This window comes from Salvelinus alpinus, chromosome 2 (genome assembly GCF_045679555.1).
Source record: "Salvelinus alpinus chromosome 2, SLU_Salpinus.1, whole genome shotgun sequence".
In the NCBI taxonomy this organism is placed as follows: Eukaryota; Metazoa; Chordata; class Actinopteri; order Salmoniformes; family Salmonidae; genus Salvelinus; species Salvelinus alpinus.
In genome coordinates this window covers 69,369,699-69,383,041 of record NC_092087.1, presented here as the reverse complement: position 1 = coordinate 69,383,041, position 13,343 = coordinate 69,369,699, and the positions used below count along the sequence as shown (strand labels likewise).

Sequence of the window (13,343 nt, the reverse complement as noted above, 5' to 3'; positions counted from 1 at the left end):
GGGGTTCTTTGTACAGTTTATAATGTGACTGTAGCCCACCTTTGTGAGTGCAAAGCCCCTTCCTATCCAAACACATTTAAAAAAAGGGTAGCTATACATTCTAAATCAACTGAGCCTCATTAAAACCATTTCACTCATAAGTCTTGAAGAAAGCAAGGTCGAAACATTGGTTAGTAGTCCACCTCTGATAGAACTAGCAAAGCAACGCACCTTCCTTTCCAATCAGGTTGGATGGAGAGATCACTATAGGGGAAAACAAAGACATCACAGAGAGTGTCGTTGCCCTAGATCAGGTATTCTCAAACTGGGGTACGCGCAATGCCGTCGGGGGTACGCCAAATTCTTCACATTTTCAAACAGTACATTTATATTTTCCAACGAGGCTATTCATTTGGATGAGCCCCCCCCCCCCCCCCCTCGCCTGAGTAGCCTCGTTTCACTGCCAAAAATAAAATTTAAATCTAGTGTTCAGCGAAATAACAATGTCAAATACAGGTAGCCTAGTCAAATAATTAACATCCAATCACATTAACCGTTGCTCTCTCGCGGGAAACCTTCACTCTTGCGCAGACATTTAGAAACGAAACATGACAATTTGAAAAAAAAGCCACAGGAGTTTGAGCAAGAATAAAGACGGCTTTCGAGTAGTAAGACATGTATAAAAGCAACATATACCATTAATAAAAAGGGGCTAGAAGAGTCTTATATGGTGACCTACCGAGTGGCTAGGACAGGCAAGCCCCATACTATTGTGGAGGACTTTATTCTTCCTGCTGCCGCAGATCTGTCCGGGACAGTGCAGGGGAGAAAGGCCAAAAAAAACTATACAGACAATTCCTTCATCAAACAATACTGTTTCACGACGCATCAGTGACATGGCAGGAGATGTTTTGAAACAATTACTGCTTTGCATACAAACCAGTAAATTATATGCGTTACAGCTGGATGAGTCAACAGACCGGCGGGCCTGGCACAGCTCCTGGTATGTCCGTTACGTTTATGGGGGGTCAATTAAAGAAGACATCCTCTTCTGCAAACCACTGGAAACCAGGACATGAGAGGATATTTGCAAAGTACTGGACAGCTTTGTGATATCAAATGGACTTCGGTGGTCAAGATGTCTTAGTAACTGTACTGATGGCGCAAAAGCCATGACAGAGAGACAGTGGAGTGGTAACGCGCGTGCAAGCAGTTGCTCCCGACACCACTTGGGTACACTGCAGCATCCACAGAGATGCTCTTGCTGCCAAGAGAATGCCTGACAGCTTGAACGATGTTTAGAACACTACAGTAAAAATGGTTAACTTTGTTAAAGTAAGGACCCTGAACTCTCGTGTATCTTCTGCATTATGCAATGATATGGGCAGCGACCATGTAACGCTTTTACAACATACAGAAGTGCGCTGGTAATCAAGGAGCAAATTATTGACACATTTTTTTAAATTGAGAGACGAGCTTAAAGTTCTCTTTACTGACCATTTTCACTTGTCTGACGACAAGTTTCTCACTCGACTGTCTGGGTGATGTTTTTTCTCGCCTGAATGATCTGAATCTAGGATTACAGGGACTCTCCACAACTATATTCAATGTGCGGGAGAAAATTTAAGCTATGATTATGAAGTTGGAGCTCTTTTCTGTCTGCATTAACAAGGACAACACACAGGTCTTTCCATCATTGAATGATTTTATTTTGTTGCGTGCAAATGAACTCAATCTTACGGACAATGTCAAATGTGATATAGCGAAGCACCTGAGTGAGCTGGGTGCACAATTACACAGGTACTTTCCCTAAACGGACGACACAAACTTGAAAGGGATAACAAACTCGTTATCCCTTTCATGCCCTGCCTCCAGTCCACTTACCGATATCTGAACAAGAGAGCCTCATCGAAATTGCAACAAGCGGTTCTGTGAAAATGTTATTTAAAATCAGAAGCCACTGCCAGATTTCTGGATAGGGCTGCGCTCAGAATTTCTTGCCTTGGCAAATAGCGATTATTGGAGGACCAAAAAAATCCGATACCGATTAATATATATATTTGTAATAATGACAATTTCAACAATACTGAATGAACAATGAACACTAATTTTAACTTAATATAATACATAAATAAAATCAATTTAGACTCAAATAAATAATGAAACGTTCAATTTGGTTTAAATTATGCAAAAATACAGTGTTGGAGAAGAAAGTAAAAATGCAATATGTGCCATGTAAAAAAGCTAACGTTTAAGTTCCTTGTTCAGAACATATGAAAGCTGGTGGTTCCTCTTAACATGAGTCTTCAATATTCCCAGTTAAAAAGTTTTAGGTTGTAGTTATTATAGGAATTATAGGACTATTTCTCTTTATAATATTTGTATTTCATATACTTTTGACTATTGGATGTTCTTACAGACACTTTAGTATTGCCAGCCTAATCTCGGGAGTTGATAGGCTTGAAGTCATAAACAGCGCTGTGCATCCCAGCACTGCTAAGAGCTGCTGTTTGAATGAATGCTTACGAGCCTGCTGCTGCCTACCACCGTTCAGTCAGACTGCTCTATCAAATACCAAATCATATAAATAATTATAATAAACACACAGAAATACGAGTCTTTGGTCATTAACATGGTCAAATCCGGAAACTATCATTTCGAAAACAAATTGTTTATTCTTTCAGTGAAATACAGAACCGTTCCGTATTTTATCGAACGGGTGGCAACCCTAAGTCTAAATATTACTGTTACATTGCACAACCTTCAATGTTGTCAAAATTATGTACAATTCTGGCAAATTAATTACGTTCTTTGTTAGGAAGAAATGGTCTTCACACAGTTCGCAATGAGCCAGGCGGTCCAAACTGCTGCATATACCCTGACATGCTGACCAGACCGGACACGTCGCGTGCGCGAGCGTCGCAAAATAAATTTAGAAATCCATGTTATTCAATTATTGCGCACGCCAACGAGCGTCTGCGTTGCCAAGGGCTAAAATAGAACTCCTTTCTATTTCTGACGCAGATCACGCTGAAAGTCCTGCCTCTCCCATCTCCCCATTGGTTTATAGAAGCAGGTACCCACGTGCCATCTCCTCATTGGTTAAACCCACCTGGGTGATTGAAAGACGAACTGTGTTGCCGGTCATCGTGGTAATACTATGAAAGTTTAGATGCCGATCACCATATTAGTTCAACGATGAAAAGGCCTGGAAGGAGGAGAGATGACTAGAAACGAGTTGGTTGGCCGTTTTGTGTGTGGATTAATTTGTCGGAGTAGAGGACCTTGTGCAGTTCAGGTAAAATAACAACTCAATGTGTATATCCTAGGACAAATTAGCTAGCAACAGCAAGCTAGCTAAATAGGACAAATTAGCTAGCAAGTGCAAGCTAACTAGCTAAATTGCCATACATATTTAATGCTTTTCGACCTGTCCCCAAATTAATGTAATTGGTTCAGAGTTTGTTTCGACATTTTAAACTGCGTGTCGTGATCACGTTTGGTGAAGGGGGACAAAATAAATTTGCGCACGAGAGCAGCCAGTTTGGGTTCCGTGTCACTCTTCTCGCAATGAACGCACGAGAAGTGACACAATTTCCCTAGTTAATATTGCCTGCTAACATGCATTTATTTGAACTAAATATGCAGGTTTAAAAAATATATACTTCTGTGTATTGATTTTAAGGAAGGCATTGATGTTTATGGTTAGGTACATTATTGCAACGATTGTGCTTTTTTCACAAATGCTCTTTTGTTAAATCATCAAGTTGAAGTTGGCTGTGATTCGATTATAAATTAACAGGCACCACATTGATTATATACAACGCAGAACAAGCTAGTTAACCTAGTAATATCATCAACCATGTGTAGTTAACTAGTGATTATGTGAAGATTGATTGTTTTTTTTATAAGATACGTTTAATGCTAGCTAGCAACTTACCTTGGCTCCTTGCAGCCACAAGGTCCTTTTGATTCTGCACTCGCGTAACAGGTGGTCAGCCTGCCACGCAGTCTCCTTGTGGATTGCAATGTAAATCGGCCATAATCAGCGTCCAAAAAGGCAGATTACCGATTGTTATGAAAACTTGAAAATCGGTCATGCCGATTAATCGGTCGACCTCTAATTGAAACAGCGCCACACCGGTGGAAGATCTGAGACCAATCATACTATACTCTCCTTTTGGAGATATAATTAAGATTTCATAGGGAAAACGCGGCGTAGCTCATTGCAGTGCAAATAAAATAGTGTCAGTCTGCCGTTGATGAGGCGGCAGCATGCGTCTAAATAAGTTTCCACAGGGAAACTTGATTAAGAGAAATATGAATCCATCTGAATAAAAAGAAACTACAGAGGTAACAGTGGGAAATGCAAGCTTGGCACCCCACGGGACGCTTCTTTTTCTATTACGCTTTCTCTGAGTACGTTTGCGAGGAACTGAATACGAGAGGGAATTAGTTCAACTTTACCATACGGACACATATGTCACGTTGAGACTAATGATGCACGGATATGACATTTTTGGCCGATACACAATATTTTCCTTGCCAAAAAAAACCCGATAATGATAATCCGATATTTACAATTGTAGCGGCCTTTTAACTATTTAACTGTACTAGAATGCTTAACACACACACATGAACGTAGCAGTCTAAGGCACTCCATCTCAGTGCAAGAGGCGTCACTACAGTCCCTGGTTCAAATCCAGGCTGTATCACATCCGGCCGTGATTGGGAGTCCCATAGGGTGGCGCACAATTGGCCCAGCGTCGTCCAGGCTGGCATTGTAAATAAGAACTTGTTCTTAACTGACTTGCCTAGTTAAATAAAGGTTACACACACACACATCAAAAAGGTATTTTGTTGGCATTTACATATGTCCCCATTACCAGTAAAACATAATCAAACCTATTTCTTTCACTTACTTGCTGTGCTGTTTCATTGTTCATTTGTTCAGTCGTTTCATTCTCAACCAGGATTTCTATGGAACGCCGTTTGGGTCTTTGTGTGTCAAACAACACAATGTGACGTGTCAAACAACACTATTTGACCAATCAGGACCTGAATATGACCGCACGCCACATAATAATTTAACGCGTTCATACATTTTTTACGTAGTTATTACACATTGATTACACTATCACTTGTATTTCATGTGTCACAACGATTCATCGATACGTATGCTATGATGCTGGTAAAGTTGTCTCGCGCACCTACAGTGCTGGTCATAACAAAAGCTAGCTAGTTCATGGATACAAACAATGTTCTTCCCCCAAAACATAGCAAAACGACATCTGTTTCAGTAGCTATAGTTCGGTGTCATCCAAAATAACCCTAATTTATAAGACAGTTCTTATTTGATTAATGGTGGCCAGACCCATCTATGTGAAGCTAGCCACAATAAGGATTATCCACAACAGTCGACTTTGCGGCTAGCCTTCAAAATAAAAGAATGACATAATTCTACTATTTGTATTAATTTGCATCACTGTCAATGACATACTTTTATTTTGAAGGCAAACCGCAAATTCCACTATTGTGACTAATCCTTATAGCGGCTAGCTTCAGAACACATAACCCAGTGGAGCATCACTAGCCAGATGAAGCTCGATGGCTGCTTATAACATTAGCTTTGGGCAACAGGGTTAAGTAGCTGGCTAGCTATTTATTGTTCAATTTCAATTTCAATAGGCGAACAACAATACTTACAAGTATTCCTAAATCATTGCTAAGAATATTGAAAATGACTGCAGTTTCTACTGGTCATTGTTTTCAGGCTGATTGTATTGGTGCTAGCTAGGTACCAAGCTAAAGCTAGTTACCCCAAAAGTTGCAGTCGAACAAATGATGCTTTATTACCAAAGCGGTATTGTAAACACATCGTTCGTGGCCGGTGTTTGCAGACTTTTATTTACAGCTTTGACAGTGCTACTGTATCTTTTTTGACACGCAAAGACCCAAACAGCGTTCCATAGTATGTATGTCGTGAAGCAAATAGCAGTGACGCTATTACCGTGCAACTCCGGTAGGGCAACATCTGAAAAATAGCGCACTTGGTAGTGAGTACCGGTGCTCGACCAGTCGGCGAAAGCCAACATCACCCACGGCAGAGAGCAGTTGATTGTCAAGGGCAATGAATTCCATTATATTGGCTTTAATGGGTTTTGACTTTGAGTTGTCTCGCTGAAATGTTCTTACTCTTTCAAATGACTGCTCGACTTGTTGACTGCTCGATCCATACAACAGACATTATGGGCTAGGTTAGGAATGCTGTGTTGCGCAAAATTTTACGTGGTGTCATTACGACCTGTACATACGTTATATAGTTATGCACGGTAGCTTTGACATCGGTTTTTAACATCGGGCCGATACCGATGTTGGCATTTTTAGCTAATATCGGCCGATTCCGATATATCGTGCATCCCTAGTTGAGACAACACGTCACAAGACTGAGCCTTAGGCCTATCTACCCGTTTGTCGAGACTATTTGTTGTTCGCTTTCTCTGTCTTGAAGTAAATATCTGCCATACAAATCCTGAATAAACTCCCCATTGGTAAAAACCTTTGGGGAATAATAACTGCAGTAGCAGTGAGGGAGACAAAGAGGCTGGTGGATCGGGGATTCAGGTAGCCAGGCTTCCCTAATAGAAAGGCCTTGAAGTCAATGGCAGAAAGTAGCTACAAAGGGTGGAAACCAGTGACGCCTTACAACACTTCAAACCAATCCCTTGCTTGGGCGGAGCTCAAAAAGGTGCCCACTAAATTAGTTTAGGCCGTAGGAGCAACAGTGGTCGGAAATAGCTGATTAAAATAGGTTGTTGTATGCAGTGTTTGTGGTGACTTTCAATTTCAATAAATCGGAGACCGTCGGCAACATTTGATACACTAAACTTTTACCATAGCCTGTAAGTAGACACGTCATAACATATTTCATTGTAGTGGTCAAGCAGAGGAGTTGTCGTGCCTTCAACGACTCGATTGTGTGGATAGAGCACACCTCTGGCAAAACAGAACTCCGTTTTTCCTCCAGGTTTTCAATGTTACAAACTAGCATACACAACAACTCTCCAAAATGTGTCCTACCCAGTCGCAAAACAGTGACTAACATAACGCAGCACCCCTTCCACAAGCACGTGGGGGGAGGATCCACAAAAGAAATTTGCACACCATTCTAGACAATTCTTCAGACGTCGTTTTGGATGCATGGCTATTCAAAACTAGAGCTGAGGTTATGACTTTTCGTACACATTGATGCATCCCCCTATCCCAATGTCCCCGGAAGAGTGTGAAAATGGGTATAAAGCAGAGGAAGGTGAGCAAAAAAAGCAGTCAGCCAAAGGACAGACTTTCTTGGAAATACACCATTTTTGCATACTGCAGGAAGTGGCCTGGTCATGAATTAAGTTGCTCAAGAGAATATGTGACTGAAGAAACACCATCTGAGCAGTAGGTGGACAGATGACGCACACTGACAGTAGTGATGGGGGAAAACAAATCGATACAGTTACATATCGGGATATTATTTGATGATAGATCATATTGTATTGACAATATCATTTTTGCATCTGCACCAAAACTCCAGTCATTTTCCATCTCCTTTTTAAGGAGATTTTCCATCTCCATGACTGATAAAAACTAGTTCTCATGGCACTTGTCCCTCTGCAGTAGACATAGATTGAGCAATATGTTTGGAACAACGAATCACAATACATATAGCACCATGAGGATCGCAATACATATATCTGCACCCAAGTATCACGATATCGTATCGTCCCTGGCAATTCCCCGCCCTAACGGACAGCCTAACAGACGCACACACACAGGGAGGAAGAATACACACAGATCAGGCTGGACAAACACACAACCTGATAAGGAAGGACAAAAACACACACGGAGGGCAATGTTTAAGGCCTAAAACATGACTATCATTCAAAGTCACACAGAGCCCAGTCACCCTTGTTTGTGTGTGTGTAGGTAAACACCCCTGACCCAGTGTTATCCCCACAGATACATGACTAGACCTTTGTCCTGACTTCCAGACCCTGACTCCATTGCTAGAACTTTACACATTTATCCCAGAGGACAAAGCAGCACAGCCTGCCTGCACTGTTCACTGTGAGTATCTTCTAGGCCCAGCCCATCCCAGCTCCACTCCCTCAGTGTGACCCTTTTCCATAAGGCCCTGGAGTGAGTTCCCTGTTACTGCAGTACTGAATCCCATTATGTCAATACGGCAATAGCTCTCTCTATTTGGTTTGTAATGATACTGGCTAGACAAAGCTTTTATGCATGGGCTTTGGAGGGATTGGATACTCTGCTTTTGGCAATCTTTCATTTGAATTAATGTTGTGAATCAATTGGACCCTATTTACCTTGATTTTTTGTGATGGCATAGGTTATCTTTCCTTATGTAATATTCTTAAGACCACGTATAAGACACCGAGTGTACATTTTTGGGGGCATAGTTTTATGGCTACCTGATTTGATAATGAATATACTAGGCGATAGCCTCAATTCGCTTCCGACTAAGTTAGGTAACTAATGTGAAATGTATTCATAGGCAAGGTTAAATGCCATGTACAGCTTTGTATAGATGTATTATTGTTAATAAAAAATAAAACATCAGCAAAACCTATCCACTTTAAAATGTCAGTCATGCAGGATGTTATCCACTTTAAAACTGCCTTTGGCCAATGGAAAACTAACATTACACCATCAGTATCTTTGATTAAACTGACTCCTCGTGTAGTGGAGGGATAGCATAGAATCAAAGATTTTTTATAACTAACTCAAGATAAACTACAGCCTGTTGTTTCCAATGGTAGAAAATTAATAAGTGGGCAGAACAAGCAAGGAGGTGGGAAGAACCCAGCACGAGCTAGCGAGATCATATTGACGCACTCTAGCATGTATTTACATATTTCCGTTAGAGAAGGCCTACTAACTCAATTCGCCCTGGCACTCCTAAACAACCGTCTCTTTTGGGAACAGAAAAATGCAATGAGATCAAATATGCTTAATCGATGACAAAATGTGCATTAAGTCTCATCCCATCTCCTCCCACTGCCGGCAACTGGGCTTCTTGCTCATCACATTTGGTGGTGAGTGGAAACGTCAACCAGATGCTTCAGATTTATAAATCCGGTGAAACATCTGGGTCATTGTTCCATCAGTGATTTAATCTTAGCAATCTCCTCTAATGTGATGATGGGTCATGGCTAGTTTGAGCTGTCCGTGTCAGATACTGCATCAGCTAGAGACCACCTTACATGATTCAGTTAAAGTCCTTTCTCTCATTGTTTAAGCAGCAGTTTTAGCAAGTGTTCCCTCTTCTACAAAAGTTGTCAATGATTAATTTACTGAAAACCTGAGATGCAAACTAGTTAGTTAATTTATCAGCAATGTGCGTTTAATTTGCTAGTAAGTTAGCCTAGCAAACCTGCCAGTTAGCTAAGCTGGTTAGTGGAGTAAGTCATTTATTTGGGTATAACTAACAATGTGCCAATGATACTAACATACTAGCTAATCGTTATACCAGCTAGCAGTAATAAAAAGTTAGCTAGCCAAGTCTGCTAAGTCACACCCAGTTGTACTGCACATTTCAAGAAATGTGGGCAATATGCTGAAGCTAGGTACAGTAATTGCAACAAATACACAAGCGCGCGGACAAAACGTTCGCAATGCCGGTTATAGCATGCTAAACCCGTGGCGGTGTAACGTTACTAATTAATTCAACCAGCTAACGTTATCTGTCAATAACGGGAAAACACACATTGTGCTTGACGCTAGCTAACTAATGTTACCTCCAACATATTGTGTGGCTAGTTAGCTAACGTTAGCAGACAATTACCTTTGTTTCCCGTATGTCTTGTTTCCCTCCTTCTGGGTACCACTGCACCCGGACAAAACCCCTTCCCAGAGGTGCCAGGCTGTCCACAACACTGCTCTCGGTGTCCGAGTTACAGGGGATACAGCCACCTCCTCCACCTCCACCGCCTCTACCTCCGCCATCGTCGAGGTCCGAGTCTGAATCAAACTCCTCCTCGCCTTGTATCATTCTGACTAGGCCGAACCGAACCAAGTCACGATACCGACCTGACACCAAATCGTGGGAGAAAAGAAGCCGCTGGGAGCCGCCTGCAGAAGGAGAGAGCGCCATGGATGGAGGCTCCGAACCCGGGCTTACAGCCGGAGAAAGAGCTGCGTCTGTTGCTATTGCGTCCGATGCCACGGGTTCCGCCATCGCTGCAGTTGTCAGGGAATAATGCGATAAAGGGAGACGGATGGTGGAGGAGAAAAAAGAGAAACCTGTAACCATGGAAGTGCACGTGTTTACGTCGATAGGGCGCGCGCTGCGTAAACGCACTCAGAGAAGAGTCGAGGGCCTGTCAAATTGACAAAGGTGTTTTTTTTATTTCAGCGTGGGTTTGACTCTGAATAAATGAGTCTGAGACAGCAGACAGTTATATCACACAGTTATTATAACACATATTTCTTTATATTCTAGTCACAGTCAGGTGTTGCTAGCTATATGATGATACAAATGTATGATGCAATGTGGACAATTTATATTATTAGGGTCCCCCTTAGGACAAGTCACGGCCTATTGACAATAAAATAAATTCAATATCACAGCCATGACAATGTTTTTTTTTTCTAGAATTTATTACAGAAATGCAAACATAATGAAAGAGAAGACGTCAATTTCATCAACAAGTCTGTACCCCGGCTCGAATATGCATTATATGCGCGCACTTCACCAAAAAACATGAATGGAGCAATTTTCGCCACTTGGTGTCAGTGTGCGAGTGCTGAAATTGGCTTATTGCAGACACAGCCATGGTTTTTAACACAGGATTGTGGCATAAAATAACATATTTTGTGCATACCGTGCCTGACACTGTAGTTGTGTTATATGGGCTAACGTGAGGGGGCATATGGGGACGTTTGTCTTATTTGTCAAGCGCAAAGATACGCGTTTCTGCACAATGCCAACGCATATTCATCTATAAAACTGTATATAATACGAGAAGCCTATTCTATTTTTTTGCAAAAGGGATTCCAACAAATACAGAGGCTAACTCTGTTCTGTACCTGCATTTATCAGGTCGACAAAAAAAACACAAGACTAATTTCTCATTGGTCAGCAACGTATTGCCAGCAGGGGATAAACTATACATTAAAACTGAAATAATGATCAACAAACTCTTACATGGGGGAAAAAAACATGAACCACAATCTCGAGACAATTGATGCCCAATGGAAAGGGTTCCCTTATTTGAGTCACATGACGTTTGGTAAATAGATGAGGGCAAACGATAGGATTTATAATACAATCACCAGTAGGCCTATTCCATGAAGAAAATTCTGATAGAGTGGTGTTGATATCAACATTTAAATAAAATAGGCATTTTAAAATTACACACAGCCTATTCTCCACATATGTTTGAAATTATACACTGAACAAAAATATAAACACAACATGTAAAGTGTTGGTCCCATGTTTCATGAGCGGAAATAAAAGATCCCAGACATTTTCCATATGCACAAAAAGCTTATTTCTCAAAAATGTTGTTCACAAATTTGTTCACATCCCTGTTAGTGAGCATTTCTCCTTTGCCAAGATAATTCATCCAACTCACAGGTGTGGCATATCAAGAAGCTGATTAAACACCATGATCATTACACAATGATGTGCATTGCACATCATTACACAATGATGTGCAGAGGCCACTCTAAAATGTGGAGTTTTGTAACACAACACAATGCCACAGATGTCTCAGGTTTTGAAGGAGCGTGCAATTGGCATGCTGACTGCAGCAATGTCCACCAGATAATTGATAATTTAATGTTAGTTTCTCTACCGTAAGCCACCTCTAGCATCGTTTTAGAGAATCTGGCAGTATGTCCAATCGGCCACACGATCGCAGACCATGTGTATAGCGTTGTGTGGGCGAACGATTTGCTGATGTCAATGTTGTGAACAAAGTGACCATGGTGGCGGTGGGGTTATGGTATGTGCAGGCATAAGCTACAGACAACAAACACAATTGCATTTTATCTGTCATGTTTTGTCTTTGATCATCATGTCTTGTCCCTGTGCTTCCCTCTGCTGGTCTTATTAGGTTCTTTCCCTCTTTCTATCCCTCTCTCTCCTCCTCCCTCTCTCCCTCTCCCGCTCTCTCTCTCTATCGTTCCGTTCCTGCTCCCAGCTGTTTCTCATTCTCCTAACGACCTCATTTACTCTTTCACACCTGTCCCCTATTTTGCCCTCTGATTAGAGTCCCTATTTCTCCCTCTGTTTTCCGCTTCTGTCCTTGTCGGATTCTTGTTTGATGTTTGCTGTCCTGTGTCCTTGTTCCGCCCTGTCGTGTTTTTGCCTTCTTCAGATGCTGCGTGTGAGCAGGTGTCTATGTCAGCTACGGCCTGTGCCTTCCTGAAGCGACCTGCAGTCTGTGGTCGCGTCTCCAGTCGTTCCTCTCTACTGACGAGAGGATTTCAGTTTCCTGTTTTGGATTTACCTTTGATATATCCAGGAGAATCATTGTTTGTTTGATACTGGAATAAAGACTCTGTTTCTATTACGTCGCTTTTGGGTCCTCATTCACCAGCATAACAGAAGAATCCGACCAAGATGGACCCAGCGACTATGGATTCTCTCAACACTGCCGTCGAGTTCCAGGGAGCAATGCTCGGCAGACACGAGCAGGAATTGTTTGCTGCTCGTCATGCCGTTGAGACCCTGGCCGCTCAGGTCTCCGATCTCTCTGGACAGTTTCAGAGTCTTCGTCTCGTGCCACCAGCTACTTCCTGGTCTTCCGAGTCTCCGGAACCTAGGGTTAATAACCCACCATGTTACTCTGGGCAGCCCACTGAGTGTCGCTCCTTTCTCACCCAGTGTGATATTGTGTTCTCTCTCCAGCCCAACACGTACTCAAGAGAGAGAGCTCGGATCGCTTACGTCATATCACTCCTTACTGGTCGGGCTCGGGAGTGGGGCACAGCTATCTGGGAGGCAAGGGCAGAGTGTTCTAACGATTATCAGAACTTTAAAGAGGAGATGATACGGGTTTTTGATCGTTCAGTTTTTGGGAAGGAGGCTTCCAGGGCCCTGGCTTCCCTATGTCAAGGTGATCGATCCATAACGGATTACTCTATAGAGTTTCGCACTCTTGCTGCCTCCAGTGACTGGAACGAGCCGGCGTTGCTCGCTCGTTTTCTGGAGGGACTTCACGCTGAGGTTAAGGATGAGATTCTCTCCCGGGAGGTTCCTTCCAGCGTGGACTCTTTGATTGCACTCGCCATCCGCATAGAACGACGGATAGATCTTCGTCATCGAGCTCGTGGAAGAGAGCTCGCGTTAACGG

At 42.2% G+C, this 13,343-nt stretch overlaps 1 protein-coding gene across 3 annotated transcripts in view; it reads right to left on the bottom strand.

The window, feature by feature from the left end:
* The window catches only part of ube2o (ubiquitin-conjugating enzyme E2O), a 49,021-nt gene extending 38,702 nt beyond the window's left edge, over positions 1-10,319 (bottom strand). For 2 of the 3 annotated variants that reach the window (XM_071388912.1, XM_071388910.1), the window contains exon 1: positions 9,827-10,319. In XM_071388912.1, the coding sequence (XP_071245013.1) occupies positions 9,827-10,294 (468 nt within the window). In that variant the 5' untranslated portion in view covers positions 10,295-10,319. The remainder of the gene's footprint in view (positions 1-9,826) is intronic. The other variant, XM_071388911.1, reaches the window with a different exon arrangement.
* Positions 10,320-13,343: the final 3,024 nt, after the last annotated feature.